The sequence below is a fragment of the Oncorhynchus kisutch genome, linkage group LG26 (assembly GCF_002021735.2).
Source record: "Oncorhynchus kisutch isolate 150728-3 linkage group LG26, Okis_V2, whole genome shotgun sequence".
Taxonomy (NCBI): Eukaryota; Metazoa; Chordata; class Actinopteri; order Salmoniformes; family Salmonidae; genus Oncorhynchus; species Oncorhynchus kisutch.
The window spans coordinates 11,944,381-11,962,832 of record NC_034199.2 but is presented as its reverse complement, the minus strand read 5'-3'; the positions used below and the strand labels follow the sequence as shown (position 1 = coordinate 11,962,832).

Here is an 18,452-nt window from a genome sequence, read left to right as displayed (position 1 = left end):
ACTGCAGTGACATCAGGCTCCTGCTGAACAGCCCAGTGAAACAGCCCGCAGGCTGCAGCCACTGCTCTGTTCTCTCTATCTGTCTATCTCTCCCTCTCTCACTCTCCGGTCCCATAGGATAATTGCTCCAAGAAGGGCTTCCATTTCTTTTATGGCTATAATCGAGGCGGGAATGCTTTCAGATTTCTCCTGGCCTGTCACAGCGGTAGGTGAGAAAAGAAGAACGAGGAGTTAAGGCCAGAGGTAGCTAGCTTCCTAGTCGATTGTATTTAGAGGCCTTAGTTCCTCCGCAGTGGTGGAACAGCTTCTGCCATCATGGCAATTTGAACCTAACTCCTGCTTTTTTCCCAGCAGCAGAGGTAGAGATTCCACAAAAAAGGTCAAAGCCTGCCTTTTAGTCAACGGCCAAATGATTGTATTTCTTTGACTTCTCCAGCTCCAAGAAACACAGGTCCACACAGAGGTCACTTGGATTAGTCTGCCAGAATGGAGGATGGAGGAAGCATTGCATTGTGATCTCAAGAGGGCCATTTTTCGTTTTGCTTTTCGTTGCTTAAAGAGGTCGTCACATTTTGAGCACTCAAAGCAAGGACACCCCCCCCCGAGCAGTGCTTTACTACACCACATACCAGCTGCAGAGGAAATTCTGTGTGTGTGTGTGTGTGTGTGTGTGTGTGTGTGTGTGTGTGTGTGTGTGTGTGTGTGTGTGTGTGTGTGTGTGTGTGTGTGTGTGTGTGTGTGTGTGTGTGTGTGTGTGTGTGTGTGTGTGTGGTTTGGATTTACTATCCTTGTGGGGACCGGAAGTCCTCACAACGATAGTAAAACAAGGACAATTGTGGGGCCATTACACCGATTCCCACAAGGAAAAGGCTTTTTTAGGCTTTGGGGTTAGGTTCAGGGTTAGGGTTTTGGGGTTATGGTTAGAGTTAGGTTAAGGGTTGGGTTTAGCGTTCAGGGAAAAGAGAGAGAGGGAAAAGAGAGAGAGAGAGAAGAGACAGAGAGAGAGAGAGAAGAGAGAGAGAGAGAGAGAGAACTTCTGTGAGTGTGATGTTTACAGTTCATTTTTGTTGTTTATTTCACTTTTGTATATTACCTACTTCACTTGCTTTGGCAATGTTAACATATGTTTCTCATGCCAATAAAGCCACTTGAATTGAGAGGGAGGGAGGGTGCATCATAATGCATGCTCAGCTCAACTGCCTCCTTGTCTGCTGTGAATGGCACCACAACCCTTACAAGAGCTTCTCATCTAAATCACTGTCTACTGGTATTAAGATAATTATTGCAGGGACATGTGGTGTGGGAGAGCTGTTGTCTTTACACTTTACCACTCAGAGGGGGGTATGTTTTTAGACAGATATATTTGAATCTAGATCCGTCTCTTTATATACAAACACACATACATACATACATTCATACATACATACATACATACATACATACATACATACATACATACATACATACATACATACATACATACATACATACATACATACATACATACATACATGCATGCATGCATGCATACATACATACATACATATATATATATATATATATATATATATATACTTCATGACCAAAAGTATGTGGACACATTCTCGTCAAACATCCATTTCAAAATTATGGGCATTAATTTTTACACATTCTTAAAGTGAAGGTCTTTTAAGGGAGTATGCGAGGTCTTAAAGTGAAGGTCTTTTAAGGGAGTATGCGAGCACATTTGTTAAGTCTGGCTAGGCACCAGCCGAACTGAAGCACGCTTACGCCTTCAGACAGCAGCTCCAACTAGTCCCCCTTGTGAAGGCTAGGCTAGGCTAGGCTACCATTACAGCTTAAAGAATTCCTCTTGGGTTGTTGACTTAGTTACACCCAGTGTCAACCAGGCCAGGCCAGGCTGAGGTGATTAAGTCGTAAACTAGGCCGAGAGGAGGAGTCTGGATGAACGCATACAGCAACTTCCTCCTCTTTTCCTGCCTTTCATTATTGCAGGACATATGTCCATAGTAGAGGATAACTCTGAATCAGCCAGCTTTCCCCCGCACATCAGATTGAGAGTAGGAGTACACTTTTCTTCTGTTCTCGCATATTCTACCACATTTTCCATGTTGCCTTTACTAACTTAAGTGTAGCCTAAGCTTTCGCATTGAGAGAAAAAAAAGGCTCACGTTTCACTGTGATGATTCACTGTGTTATTGTCTTAAGCCCACAATACAGCGCTCCAGCGCTCAGTTCACAGGGATAACCTTGCTAATGTGGCAGAAAAAGCATTAAAAAACATGGGGGTTTTGCTGAATTCACAGAATATGAGAAGAGTGCCATTCTGTGGCTTCCCTTCAGTCTCCAGCTTCATTCCACTTCAGAAGTAATTGATAAGAAAGTAGGTCTTAGATTATATACAAAAACACCCGCTCAGCTAAATTAAATTATAATAAGATAATAAATATTAGAGAGAGAGGCCATGTCTGAATACCCATACTAGCGTACTAAGAGGAGGACCATCATCCTAAGTGAATTTCATAAAAATAGTAAAACATTTAAAAAGTTATCATTTTTAAATGAAACTATACTAAATATATTCACATGTTACCAAACAATTGATTAAAACACACTGTTTTGCAATGAAGGTCTACAGTTGCCTCAACAGCACTTCTGTCCTCCTCTGTGTACATTGACTTCCATACAAAACCTAGGAGGCTCATGGTTCTCAACCCCTTCTATAAACGTACACAACTTCCAGAGGACGTCCTCCAACCTATCAGAGCTCTTGCTGCATGAACTGACATGTTGTCCACCCAAAGGATCAGCGAATGAATCTAGTACTGAAAGCATAAGCTACAGCAAGTTAGCACTGAAGTGCATAAAATGTGATGAGTAGATGACTCAAAGGGAGAGAGCTTTTTTTCACTTTCACTTTGCTAGCAAATGCAGCTAGCTAGTTTAGTCTACTCAAACACCAGGCTCAAATGTTAGCTAGCTGGCAATTACTATCCAACACAACACTGGAACTCTTAAGGTAAGCTTTTGATTTTATTTATTGTCACCTGGGCCCACCTGTGTAACTGATAAATTTCTCTAAACTCTGAATAGAATAGGAATGGAGTTATAGGCCTACTCAGGCTGGTAGGCAAACTATCACATCTGATTTATACTGTATACTTTAGCCAACATGTTTCAAGCAGGCCACCATAGTCCCTGTGCCCAAGAACACTAAGGTAACCTGCCTAAATGACTACCGACCATCTGTAGCCATGAAGTGCTTTGAAAGGCTGGTCATGGCTCACATCAAAACCATTATCCCAGAAACCCTAGACACACTCCAATTTGCATACCGCCCCAACAGATCCACAGATGGTGCAATCTCTATTGCACTCCACACTGCTCTTTCCACCTGGACTAAAGGAATACCTAGATGAGAATGCTATTCATTGACTACAGCTCAGCGTTCAACACCATAGTGCCCACAAAGCTCATCACTCAGCTCACGACCCTGGGACTAAACACCTCCCTCTGCAACTGGATCCTGGACTTCCTGAAGGGCCGTCCCCAGGTGGTAAGGGTAGGTAACAACACATCTGCTACGCTGATCCGTAACATGGGGGCCCCTCAGGGGTGCGTGCTCAGTCCCCTCCTGTACTGCCTGTTCACTCTTGACTGCATGATCAAGCACACCTCCAACACCATCATTAAGTTTGCTGACAACACAACAGTGATAGGCCTGATCCCCGACAACAATGAGACAGCCTATAGGGAGGAGGTCAGAGACCTGGCAGTGTGGTGCCAGGATAACAACCTCTCCCTTAACATGATCAAGACAAAGAAGATGATTGTGGACTACAGGAAAAGGAGGACCGACAAATTTACACTCTCTTGTGACAAATACAATTTTATTTGATTTTGCCCATCTATCCTATTGAAACAGGACTGAAGACAGAAACAGATAATTTGGTTCCATTTTAACATATTTATTCATGAAACCAAAGTGCTGTTACATACGTAAACTAAATAATTAAATAGGTAGCCTATAAAACTAAAACAATCCACATGTTCAAATCAAAACGCCTGATAAACATGACATCAATATCGTATCCACATTCCGAATCTCCGGTGCCGACACATTCAGAAATCGAAAGATTTTGTTTAAAAGCGATGACGAGGGCCAAGAGAACAAAACAAAAAACACTTTTCAATGATAAAACAGAAACCCGCTTTTAAAAAAAGACTTCTGTTTTCAAAGATGTAGCCTACGATGCAATTCTCGTGATTAAGGAGAACAAAAAATACTTAGCTTGCATTTGAACACCACCACAGAAACTTCACTATTGTTTGGCTACTTGAAGAGCGCTAGGGCCTGTCACTCGCAGCCCAACTCTTCCAATGCATTGTGGAAAAAAGTGTGCATCGAATTCTACTAGATGAAGAGCCGAAATGAGTATTACATCCTGGCATTTAAACCATTCTTAAACCATACTCGATTTAAAACAGACTTGATTTTTGAGAATTCACAAATACTACATTTTCGCAGCGGAGAACACGTCATTTGCGATTGCTTTGTGTCCCCGTTATTCGTTGATTTCGGAAGCGCATCCCGATACATTATTAATCAGCTGTTGTCAAAGCAGAAAAGAGTATGACATCCGGGCATTTAAAGTATATATATATATTTTTTTAAATGTTGCATGCTATTTTCGCATACTCAAACAGCCTAATATTTAGAACGCAAGTACGGGTATTTGGTAACGGCCAGAGAGTTAAGTTCATTTCAAAAACCTTTCGAGGTCTTAACGAGAGAAGAAATAAAACTCCCAAAGTCTCTGAGTGAGATGAGTGTGAAAGAGCAAAAAAATGGTGGCTGTAATAAGCTGAAATGGTGGCTGTAATAAGTTGAAATGGTGGCTGTAATAAGCTGAAATGGTGGCTGTAATAAGCCATTATGGAGGTGTCACACAGATAGTGGGTCAGAGAACAGTAAAGACTAAAGAGGGAGCAGCAAAGCCAGACAGCGTCCCAAATAGCACCCTGTTTCCAATGTAGTGCGTGATTGGCTCTGGTCAAAAGTAGTGCACTACATAGCGAATAGGGTGCCATTTGGGACGCGGCCGGGAATAACTAGCAGTTCCCGTCTGAAAACCCTGACATTAACATCAAACACTCTCTGGCTCATTAGCAGTCAGGAGCGGAGGAGGCACAACTCCACAATGAACAGAGAACGCAATCAAAGAAATCCTGGCCAGCCTGTCCTTGTTTGGGCATTGGGCAGAGCAGGGTGAAGACGCACATGGAGAAGTTTTAACAGAAATATAGGGGGGGGGTTAGCATACTGACTCACCATGCAAGCACTCGTCATAAGCCTGTCCACAGGCACAGGTTAGCATGTTTAAACCAGGCAGGATCCCTCGAAGGTCTGCCGCCTCACAATCACAGGAAAGACTCGTACAGAACCAGGAAAATAACTACAACCCCAGCAACAACGGTGACCTCCACAAGGCACCCGGTTTCCTCCTCCTTTCCCTCCCTCTGTCTCTCTCTCCAACTCCTTTTAAACACTGAGGACGGATTAATTTACACTCTCCCAAATCCCAAACAAGAATTGCCTCCGAGGCATGTCTCCATCCAGCGTTTTAAAGTACAGAACCCTCTATGGCTACTCTCTCTTCCTCTCTCTCTCTCTCTTCCTCTCCGTCATTCTCTTCCTCTCCTCTCTCTCTCTCCCTCGGTCACTTTCTTTCTCTCTCTCTCTCCCTCTTTCTCTCTCCCTGCCTCACTTACTGCCTTCTTGTCCTGACTAAGCCTAAGGAGGAGCGGCCAGGCAGATGAGCACTCCGGGGGAAGGAAGTGACATTGACAGGTGCTCTCCAATGGAACTCTCCTTCCTGTTGACTTGGATAAACAATGGGAGTGTGACGCGCTGCCAGGGAGGAAGGGGGAGAGCGAGAGAGCAGCAGAGGGAGGACTGTGAGTCAGAGCGTGTCCTGACACAGATGGCTAATCTCTCTGTTTGCACTAGATGGCTCTCTTGATTGTGGACACGCAGCACCGCCGGACATAACTTGGTCCCCGGTTCCTACCGACCGCCAGCTAGGACTGACGGCTAATGGTCAAAGGACAAAGCATTCTGAGCTTGTTAGCTGTGTTCACAAACGGTAAGGGTTGCGAAGAGTCTCGTGATAAATGTCATGGTAAAAACGACAACCTCTTGACAAGGCACTTTCTACAGTGATCTGGGCCAGCTCGCACTAGGTAAACGATAGTACCACTGTTGATACAGGGTGGGTGTGTCTAAGAGTGCAGGGATAAAGTACAGCCTGACTGTACCTGCTCTTTAGCAGTGGTGCAATATGGTAGGTGTGACAGAAGTTTGTGTACCTTCTATCGGGCTGTGTTACAGTGTGAGAGGTGTGACAGAGGTTTGTGTACCTGCTCTGTGGCAGGGAATGATGCAGGTGTTTTTTGGGCACTATGGGCAGGGATACCGTTTGAGAGATGTTATGGAAGTTGAGTAATCTCGGGTAACCCAGAACTAAAGTCTTGCGTAATCGGTCAGATGCTCGATTAAGGTCTTGGTCTGTACATGTTAAGAGAAGAGATACTAGAATGAGGATCGGAACCGGAACGAAGAGCTCCGCCCTCTCTCTTGGCAAGTTACGGGCAAGCGTACGGACCAAATGTCACCTCCCCTTCGTAAGATGCTAACACCTGCGAAATCGGTATTTTTCGGCAACTGTTGCTGCTCGTTATCAATCGGTACTCATAGTATAAAGACAGAGCCTCGGTATCATTTATGTTCACATAGTCTGTCCTCGAGTGATTGTAGCATGGTAGATGTTTTGGAAGTTCCTGTACCTGCTCTGTGCAATGATACAGTAAGATAGGTGCTATTGGATTTGCTGTACCTGCTCTTTGACGGAGGCCAGGATGTTGTTGGCGGTGGTGTCAGCCTCCATGTTCCTGTTGGTGTGTTGGGTTCCCTCTCTGATGGTCAGCAGAAGCCCCTCCTCCATCACTGGGCTCTGCTCAGGAGCTGGCATTCCTCCTGTAGAGACACAAACAATCTGGTCACCCAACATGGTCCTCGTGGCACATACATGTGGACATATGTGTGTCGTTGCGTGCACACTACACACGACCATACCATCCAAAGACCATTGGCACAGTCGATAGATACAATAAGACACACAAGCACGCAAGTGTGCACAGAACCCACCAAGCAGACTTAGTACACAATCTGGTCATATATTCACTGACAATACTAAAACAGTAGGCTAACACACACATAGACACACCCACGCATGCCAGATGGATCATTCCAAAGATAGACAGCCAGCGAGTCAATTCCATATGGACTTAACGCAACAAATAACTTCAGTGATGATATGTGTCAAACTCATTAAAAAACCCAGACAAACACACAACATCTTCAAGTGTCCAAAAAGGAAATTTGACTTCCCACAATTCCCTGAGCATGCGGCGGCACCACAGAGGAAAACACGTTCTTCTTCTTACCTCGCTCCTGGGCGACAGGAGTGAAATGAAAAAGTCTGAGCGCAAGTAGTTGTGGCCTTCATTATAATTGTTGACAGGCCAAACACCAGGGGAATGTATGGGAAGGCCGGTCTTGATTAATATTTACCTGAAGGAGCCTGTTGAGCCAGACAGGGTGGTTAAGCACCAGGGCCAATGCCGGTCAATTTCTGCCCAGATATTGGCTTCTGGAAAGCGTCATTAAACAATATCTTTACACCAACCAGAGCACCACCCCTCCCAGCATAACTCAATAAGACCTCCATGAAACTGTCTCTTTTAATATACCTCATTCATTATGGTAGTCAGCTGGTGATTGGTGGAGTCGTTCTGGCGTATTATGCCAAAAGTGCCATACACTATTAAAGTTATGAAGTACATTACTACTGGAGGCGCACACACACCACAACATACCAAGTACATGAATCAGTTAACACAGGCTGACAGCCAGCCAGCCAGCCAGCAGAGAGGATAACTGGGCTGTTTACAGTAGAGACAGACAGGCCCTGGATGGGAAGCTCCTGTCCTGCGAAGACTAGCCAGGCTAGCCCTGCTACGTGTGGTAGGTCCCCCAGACATTTGGCCGATATGTGACCCCGTGGTATTCTAGCATGTTGTCACCACACAGAGGCGTGAGTATTTCATGGTGACAGCTGATCGGATCACGTGTCTGGTTAATGAAGGCAGACATGGGATATTACTACAAGCAGGCATGTTGGTAGCAGGGTTACAGAAATGTGTCAAACAGAGTAAAGCTCTTGTCATTAGTTTCTATGAAATAGAGCAGTGACAAGAAACTAGAGAGTTGCAGTTTCAATTTGAGTGTGCTCCTTTTCCCTGCTCCCCGAGTCAAGACAGTTACAAAAACAAGAGCAAAAAAAAAAGACAGCATTGTCCGGGATTTTTTTTTAAAACTGGCAGAAGAGGCCAACCCAGCAAGAGTAGTCAGGGCTCAGTCGGTTTCTGTTGAAACCCTATACTATGGAAAGGATTAGAGAGAATGCCATTCAGCTAGCATGTCCCTGTCAGTGAGAAAAACAAGTCTGCTTTTGTCACCACAGACAAAGTATCTGGAATGGCCTTTGTGCATGTACAGTGTGCATGTACAGTGTGCATGTACAGTGTGCATGTACAGTGCATTCGAAAAGTATTCAGACGCCATCACTTTTTCCAAATTATGTTACGTTACAGCCATATTCTAAAATTGATTAAATTATATATTTTTCTTGTCAATCTACACACAATACCCCATAATGACAAAGCAAAAACAGGTTTTAAGACATTTTTGCAAATGTATTACAAATTTAAAAAAATAAATACCTTATTTACAGAAGTATTCAGACTCTTTGCTATGAGACTCGAAATTGAGCTCAGGTACATCCTGTTTCTATTGAGATGTTGATTGGTCAATTGACTGGACATGATTTGGAAAGGCACACACATGTCTATATAAGGTCCCACAGTTGACAGTGCACAAAGTTCCTCTGTGGAGATGGGAGAACCTTCCAGAAGGACAACCATCTCTGCAGCACTCTGACAATCAGGCCTTTATGGTAGAGAGGCCAGACGGAAGCCACTCCTTAGTAAAAGAGCACATGACAGCCCGCTTGGAGTTTGCCAAAAGGCACCTAAAGGACTCTGACCATGAAAAACAAGATTCTATGGTCTGATGAAACCAAGATTGAACTTTTTGGCCTGAATTCCAAATGTCACATTTGGAGGAAACCAGGCACCCCTCATCACCTGGCCAATACCATCCTTACGGTGAAGCATGGTGGTGGCTGCATCATGCTGTGGGGATGTTTTTCAGTGGCAGGGACTGGGAGACTAGTCAGGATCGAGGGAAAGATGAAAGGATACAAAGTAGAGAGATCCTTGATGAAAACCTGCTCCAGAGCGCTCAGGACCTCAGACTGGGGCGAAGGTTCACCTTCCAAGAGTACAACAACCCTAAGGACAAGTATCTGAATGTCCTTGAGTGGCCCAACCAGAGCCCGGAATTGAACCCGTTCAAACATCTCTGGAGAGACCTGGAAATAGCTGTGCAGAGACGCTCACCATTCAACACAACAGAGCTTGAGAGAATCTGCAAAGAAGAATTAGAGAAACTCCCCAAATACAGATGTGCCAAGCTTGTAGTGTCATACCCAATCAGACTTGAGGCTGTAATCGCTGCCAAAGGTGCTTCAACAAAGTACTGAGTAAAGGGTCTGAAAACTTATGTAAATGTGATATCAGTTTTTCATTTTTTTATACAAAATGTATTAAAACCTGTTTTTGCTTTGTCATTACGGGGTATTGTGTGTAGATTAAAGAGGGGGGGAAAATGATTGAATCCATTTTAGAATAAGGGTGTAACGTAATAAAATGTAGAAAAAGTGAAGGGGTCTGAATTAGAGGTCGACCGATTAATCGGAATGGAGGATTAATTAGGGCCGATTTCAGGTTTTCATTACAATCGGATATCGGTATTTTTGGACACCGATTTGGCCGATTTTCATTTTATTTTTACACCTATATTTATCCTTTATTTACCTAGGCAAGTCAGTTAAGAACATATTCTTATTTTCAATGACGGCCTAGGAACAGTGGGTGAACTGCCTTGTTCAGGGGCAGAATGGCAGATTTTTACCGTGTCAGCTCGGGATTCAATCTTGCAACCTTACAGTTAACTAGTCCAACGCTCTAACCACCTGATTACATTGCACTCCACGAGGAGACTGCCTGTTACTCGAATGCAGTAAGAAGCCAAGGTAAGTTGCTAGCTCTTATAAAAAACAATCAATCAATCATAATCACTAGTTAACTACACATGGTTGATGATATTACTAGTTTATCTAGAGTGTCCTGCATTGCATATAATCGATGCGGTGCGTATTCGCGAAAAAGGACTGTCTTGCTCCAATGTGTACCTAACCATGAACATCAATGCCTTTCTTAAAATCAATACACAAGTATATATTTTTAAACCTGCATATTTAGTAAATATTGTCTGCTAACCTGGCCCGTTGCGAACTATTTCTTCCTAACAAAGACAGCCAACTTCGCCAAACGTGGGATGATTTAACAAAAGCGCATTTGCGAAAAAAGCACAATTGTTGCAGGACTGTACCTAACCATAAACATTAATGCCTTTCTTAAAATCAATAGACAGATGTATATATTTTTAAACCTGCATATTTTGCTAAAAGAAATCCAGGTTAGCAGGCAATATTAACCGGGTGAAATTGTGTCACTTCTCTTGCATTCATTGCACGCAGAGTCAGGGTATATGCAACCGTTTGGGCCGCCTAATTTGCCATAATTTTACGTAATCATGACATAACATTGAAGATTGTGCAATGTAACAGGAATATTTAGACTTATGGATGCCACCCGTTAGATAAAATACGGAACGGTTCCGTATTTCACTGAAAGAATAAGTTTCCGGATTCGACCATATTAATGGCCTAAGGCTCGTATTTCTGTGTGTTATTATGTTATAATTAAGTCTATGATTTGATAGAGCAGTCTGACTGAGCGATGGTAGGCACCAGCAGGCTTGTAAGCATTCCTTCAAACTGCATTTTTGTGCGTTTTGCCAGCAGCTCTTCGCTGTGCTTCAAGCATTGAGCTGTTTATGACTTCAAGCCTATCAACTCCCGAGATTAGGCTGGTGTAACCGAAGTGAAATGGCTAGCTTGTTAGCAGGGTGCGCGCTAATAGCGTTTCAAACGTCACTCGCTCTGAGACTTGGCGTGGTTGTTCCCCTTGCTCTGCAAGGGCCGTGGCCTTTGTGGAGCGATGGGTCACGCTGCTTCGAGGGTGGCTGTTGTCAATGTGTTCCTGGTTCGAGCCCAGGTAGGAGCGAGGAGAGGGACGGAAGCTATACTGTTACACTGGCAATACTAAAGTGCCTATAAGAACATCCAATAGTCAAATATATATGAAATACAAATGGTATAGCGAGAAATAGTTTATTTGAGGCTAAATTGATTTTATTGATGTATTATATTAAGTTAAAATAAGTGTTCATTCAGTATTGTTGTAATTGTCATTATTACAAATGCATTTTTTTTTAAATCGGCAGATTAATCGGTATCGGTTTTTTTTTGGTCCTCCAAAAATCGGTATCGGTATCGGCGCTGAAAAATCATAATCGGTCGACCTCTAGTCTGAATACTTTCAGAATGCACTTTACATGCAGCAGCGCTCTTGAAATGAATAGTATTACTTTTTGCGGAGAACATGTAACATAACTCTCCAACAAACAGATGAGTACAACCAAAGCCAACGCCATAAATTCAGAGTGAAACGCAGGAAGACTGAGGCAATGCAATACGACTCGTGACACATTTCCTTGAAAATAAGTGGGGGTAAAAAAAACACACTCTCAGAAAACAAATGTACTTCGGCAAACCAAATCCGCGGGTCCCCCGGAAGCAAAAGGAAAATTATGATTTGTATCTTAGCTTACCTCTGAAATTCCCCATCCTATCTGGGACAGGAGTACTTAACTCCTCTCAGCTCGGGGTTCTCGGCTGCTCCTAGATCAGGCTCCAGAGAGTGTAGTACATACAACAGCTCTGCTGCACACTACCCCGGCTACTACCTGGCAGTTAGAGTGGCGCTGCTGACCCGGCAGGTTCTTCAGGATTACCTCTGTTGTTTTCCTTCAAACCGAGACGAGAAGAAAGAAAGAAAAAAACACCTGAATGAACTAGTGGCTTTGTAAAAAAATAAAAAAATACTCCTGTGCATCAGGTCTCTGTAGGTGTTATTTGGCGTCTGGTCATTTCAAAGCCCAGCTAGAGGCTGCCTGCCAAGTACCCATAATGCACATGGAGTCAAATGCAATCAGCGCGGCTTTAAATGCCGTAATTAGGATAATGCCTCCGAGACAATACCAGAGGAGTTCACAGGATCCAGGTTAAGTTACTCAGAACAAATAGACGGGCCCATGTCATTATGAACCTGGTCATTGCCTCTGGTTTAAGCCCAAAACATAAACATGGTCAATAAAACACACAGACTTTTAGGACTTCCAGTGGGACTCAATATCTAGTGAGGATTATTGTGTCTTCTGTGTGAGTCAAAACACACCATGGCAAAAAATACATCTGTCTGGAGTAAAGAGCTTTCCCTAGGTGACATCCCCCCATTTACACAGGCAGAAAGACAGGTACGGACAGACTCGCGCGCACGCACACTTACGCACACAACTGACCCCTGGTCAGCTTATCCATTTCTTTTGGCCAAAACACTGGGCTAATTTGACCTCTTCCCACCATCTACTGGGCACATGATATAAACTGGAGCTGGAAGTGCCCCAAGGGTCAAGGAATCAACAAAACAATGAGCATTTGTAAACATTATTAGCCTGCTACCAATGGCTACTCGGCCAAGGAGCCTTGACAAGTCAAATCCAAATCCTTTTTCCTAAGCTATTAAAATCCCTCAGCATCTCTCGCTCTGCCAAGAAACCGTTTCGCCTGACCCCACCGTAATTCCCACCGACGCCAATCAGGTCACATGGTCTAGTAGTCCAGTCAGTGACCTCATAGTGCAGCCACTCTTCTAAGCTTCTGTTATGCAATCGAAATAGAAGCTGTGCCTCCTGCCTCGCGTCCTCCCCAGGGAGCACAGAAAAGCAACAACAAAAAAACATAGTGGCAGACAGGCATATCCCTTCACCGTTCATTACCCATCTACAAACAGTAGACAACCCCCTTCTCGTCACCTGGGTCAAAATACCAGGTCAAAATACACATTGGAACGTTAGTCAACGAAGGGAAGAACTGCGGAGAAGAAGGCTTCATAAGGCTGACTGACACCCAAAATGAACCAGGTCACATTTGTTGAACAAAGAAACGTGGAGGGGAAAACCAGAGCTCAGATATAATTATACATCAGCCTGAATTTCAGAGGCAGAACGTCTCAGCAGAGCAGCAGTCTTCAAGTTAAAAGCCTGGGAAATGCACAGTGCAAATAGAGTTGTGAGCTGCCTCAAGCTAGCTACTCACAGTAATTGGAGTGAAAGCCTACCACAATATGGTGCTCCCCTTACTTTCAATACTAAATTAGGTAAGGTGTTTAAACGTCTATGGAAACCCACATCTGTCTAAATTAAATATCTGTCTTTATCTGTCCCTTACAGATAAACCACATGATTTCACGTGTGGAAAGCCACATGATTTCAAGGGGAATTTCACATGTTTTTGGAACACTTCACATGTGGTGACATGTTTTCACATGTGTAGCTTCACGTTACCACTTGTTGCTTTACATCTCATCACATTCACTTCACGTTAGATCGCATATGATCACCTGACATTCATGTGGTTTTCCCCATAAGGGTGCTAATTGGACCAGTAACAAGGCAACCCCCACCCCCTATCATTCGTTCCTCTGGACCTCTTAAGCCGGCGTGAGGACAAGGGGGGGGGGGCATAATTAACTCCTCTATAAGTCAACTGATTGGTGCCTTAGCCATGTGCAATGACCCGCCAGCCAGGTCAGCATGGAACATGAAGAGACCTCCATTACACAGCACAAAGCAGCCGCTGTAATGTCCCCAAAGACCCACAATGCTTAATTGCCTCTTTCAAATAGCATATTGACTTAGCTAAATAAAAGTGATATTAATGGTCTCGAGTTGCCTTTTCAGACTTCACTAAAGTGAGGCTAATGCCATATAGCACTGATAAAGAACCCCCCCCCCCCCCCCAAAAGAACAAAGACATTCATTATAATTGTATGTCGGGCCAAAATAAAGCATTTATCCAGGCTATAGCGAGACTGCAACATATTTCTTACCAAGTAGTTGTCAGAGACGTATTCTGAAAGCCCCAGCACAAACTATTCCGTAGACAAAACACACATGCTTAGATAGCCAGGACTAGAGTCATCTGTTTTTTTAAAGGATGTGTTGTACACAAACAAGTTCAAGTACTCCACAAATGCTTCACAAAATAGGCCCTAGAGCACAGAAATACCCCGCTGAGCCAATTCTGTGTCATTCAATTTCCTTTGAAAATCTCCCAGTAAAATGACTTACGAATTCTGAGGTTTTACCTCACATCAAAGATTCAAGAGGATGGCAAAGAGAGTCATGTGTGTGTACATACCTGATGCTTTCTTTGACAGCGGAACACACAAGGCTACTATTGGATCCCCAAACATGTGACTTTCTGTTGAGCTGAACAGGCTCGACAGCTGAAAACACTTTACTCTGTTTGACACACCCCAAAAGCTAAGGAATGTAATCTCAGCACGCGCTGGAGCTCGTCTCGAACACACACACACACGCCGCGTGCATAACGCACACACGTATGCATGCGCGTACACGCCGCGGCATGCATCTGCAGTATGTAGACACACACACACTCGTACACACACTCGTACACACACATATACACACAAACACACACACACTCTCACGCATGCACACACAAATCAATAATATAATAATACTGTATACACATTCACACAATGTAACGCATACCCTTCGAAAAAAAGGTGCTATCTAGAACCTAAAAGCGTTCTTCGTCTGTCCCGGTAGGGTAACCCTTTGAAGAACCCTTATTGGTTCCAGGTAGAACCCTTTTTGGTTCAAGGTAGAACTCTTTTGCATTCTTTACACAGAGGGTTCTACATGGAACCCTAAAGAGTTCTTACCTGGAACCAAAAAAGGGTTCTACCTGGAACCAAAAAGGGTTCTACCTGGAACCAAAAAGGGTTCTCCTATGGGGACAGCCTAAGAACGCAGAGGTAGAAGTAAAACCTACCTCTTGACGGGGTGATGTGGGACTTAATAAAAGTCAGAGGTTAGCCGTGTGGAGAAGCTGAGACCTTGACCACTCAATAGGATGACTTGAAAGGGATTTTCAAATGAGGGAGGAACATCTTCAGAGGATGTTATAGATGTTCTGTCTGCCTCACACCTCCTTGAATCATATCCTACAAATGTTGCAACATCTAACTCACTCCCGGCCAATCTGAGCGTGTGTGTACAGGGATGGGCTTGGCTCAAGATAAGCCAGGAGTCAGGCAGGAAACACAGTCATACCAGATCAGCCTAAAGCAGTCCATACAACACGCAACTTAGAACCCAGATAGCCCTCTTCCAATGAAATTCATTCAGCCAAAGGGACTCACGATTCGAAGTGGATGACTTCATGCGCAAGCATTTTATCCATGTCTACAGTGTGCAGCGTTGCAAACAGAGGACTATGAGTGGTCATTCTATGAGGAACTTCCTCCTGTTCTGTTCATTCACCCTGCATCCATCCCAAATGGCACCCTATTCTGTTTATAGTGCACTACTTTTGACCATAGCCTATTGTGCTCTGGTGCACTATATACTGTAGTAGGGCTGTGTACCAGTATCCCATGGCAACAATGAAAACACAAACCTGCTGTAGGTAAAATACCGTGTGTGATATAGCTTGGGGGGACGAAATGCTGTTTTCCTAAAGAAGTGGAATCCACTTTGTGTTTTGTTTACTTGCCACAATACGAGTATCGTGACACTGGTATTGTTCCAGCCCTACTATATAAGGAATAGGGTGCCATTGAGAACGCATCCTCGGGCCTCACTGAAAGACTGATCCAAATGGCTCATCAGCGGTTTGAAACATGTCATCAGTAACATGTTGTGACAGAGTGGGGTCATGAATGACGCTCTGATTGATTGACGCCCACCGAAAGACGACTTTAAAGGGGAACGGAGCATAAACATGCTCCTTCACGTCAAAATGGAGTCAGCTGCAAACCCTCAAGAATCACAACCTTTCCGTCGGCTCTGGAGGCTGGCTAAGTCTCTGAAGAAGTGAAACGGTGGCCACACGCTGAGACAGAACACAAAAGTCAACTGAGGATTCTCCCTGTTAGAGCTGAAAACAAGACGAATGCTCTGATTTTCTCCACAAGAGTGAACACGACAGGCTCATTTGCCGAAGCAAAAACAGCAGCAAAACAAAGCCAAAACAGAAATACCACTCCACGTACTCCTGAGTGCTTCGTGTACTCACGGCTCATAAAGAAGGGGAATTAAATGGTGATCAGAGCCGCACTGAAAGTTATTTATTCTTTCAGACAGAAAAGCGGAAATAAATTCAGTTGAATCAATTTTCCATTCCATTCTGCCTCACACCCATAGCTGTTGCTTTTCAATTTCTACCATATCAGGTGGTTACCACATTTCAATGTGAACGGTAGAAATGTGATAGATTTTATGGAGAGGACCAGCGAGAAATACCAAGATGATCGAATTGACTAGAAACAAATAGGATGTAAAAAAAAAAAATACGAACATTGCATTAGCATAACAATGGGCCACTATTGGCAGTGTTCTGGCTCCCACAATGCAACCTGTCTGGAGTGAATTACCGAGCGGTGCTCAGCACCTCGGCTGCTTCTTCCGCTTAAGACTGATTAAACCAGCCGATGAACTGCCTTCACTGTCCTCAACTGAATGATCAATCTCACCACTGGTAAGGACAGCGTTAGCTTTAGCTTAGCGGCCTGCCTATTCATCAACAGGGCATCCTTGTAGGTTCACACAGCAGATGGGGAAATAAGGGGGATGACAGCGGCAACAATTACAGTCACTCACACTTCCATCTCTCTGTGTGCGTGTGTGTGTGCATGTGCGTGTGTGCGTGCGTGTGTGTGTGCTTTCTCCCATGAGCACATTTCATTGTGGAATGTACTTACTATATAATGGGGGCGTTTAATATGATGGAGGTGAAGTATCAACGTCACATCAATCTTGTTTATCTCCTGCTATGCTCCATCCCTGGTATTGACAGGGCCAGCATCCAGCATCCAGCTGCCATCCAGCCATGGGCAGAGTGCCCAGTAGGGCTGTGTCAGGTCCCCCTCTACAACACCATGAGAAAAGGACATGTGGTGTTTATCACACAGCCGTGCCGCTGCCAGCCAGCCCTCACAACTCCCCTCCTCCTCCGGTTCCTGTTCTGTTTCTATGATCTAGCGGTCCTGCCGTCCATGTTCCCTCCCAGTCAACATCCACATACATCCATCGCAGATCACGATGCGTCCTGAATGCGATCATATTGGCCCTGGTCAAAAGTAGCACACTATAAAGGGAATAGGTTGCCGTGTGGGACACGCTCACAAGGACTGAGACATCGGAGGACTCGCAAGTAGGAACACTCATTGGTGATGGCACATATTACTGCCATTGGCTTCAATCAAAGAGAAATGATGAACTGCAATGGGAGCGGGAGATAATCGGCTGAACACAACCTTATTCATTAGAAGACAGTCCTATCCGCGACACACAGTCCACAGGAATTGGGGACTGTTCCTTGTTCCAAATGTGTAATAGCAAGAAACGCTCGACTCCACCACTGTGCCATAACAAAGCAATACCTTAAATAATATGAAAAAAACAAATTGTGTTACTGTAGTGATTACAGTGTTACACATGCATGAAGATTAAAGCAACGTGGTGTAAAGTGTAAAACAACTGATCGTAAAGGTTAACCCTTTTGTCTTAACGTAAAGTGTGCCATCTTCAATGCCCTCACACAGCACGGAAAGGATGAAACCACTATAGGTGGGTTGGGAGAAGATGACACTAGGGACGAAAGACATATAAAACCCCATCCCAACAACACTTGGGGGAAGATTATGGGGTAAGGAACCACCTCGGGTAAGGAACAGGCCATCAATGTATCCATCAGTAGAAACTACCAGCAGCATATCCCCTATAAAGAGAGGGCTGAGGCAGAAGACGAGTAAGACTGGATCTGGCAACATCTCCCCTGAGAGCTGATTTGCATTAACATTGCTTATTAAATACGCACTGATTTAGAGTGGATGAACAGAGGTCACCGAGAACCGTGCTGCCGTCCATTCAAATGAAGTGGTTGATACTGATAACTGCATGAAAGAGCCTTTAGAAAACAGCATTTGGGCCT

General features: G+C 44.1%; 1 protein-coding gene across 6 annotated transcripts in view; it reads right to left on the bottom strand.

The window, feature by feature from the left end:
• Positions 1-18,452, bottom strand: part of LOC109871053 (plakophilin-4) — a 111,324-nt gene that overhangs the window by 83,023 nt on the left and 9,849 nt on the right. For 3 of the 6 annotated variants that reach the window (XM_031805496.1, XM_031805497.1, XM_020461835.2), the window contains exon 2: positions 6,897-7,036. In XM_031805496.1, coding sequence (XP_031661356.1) covers positions 6,897-7,036 — 140 coding nt within the window. Of the gene's footprint in view, positions 1-5,332; positions 5,900-6,896; positions 7,037-11,980; positions 12,293-18,452 lie in introns of those variants that run through there. The other 3 variants (XM_031805498.1, XM_031805499.1, XM_031805500.1) reach the window with 3 other exon arrangements.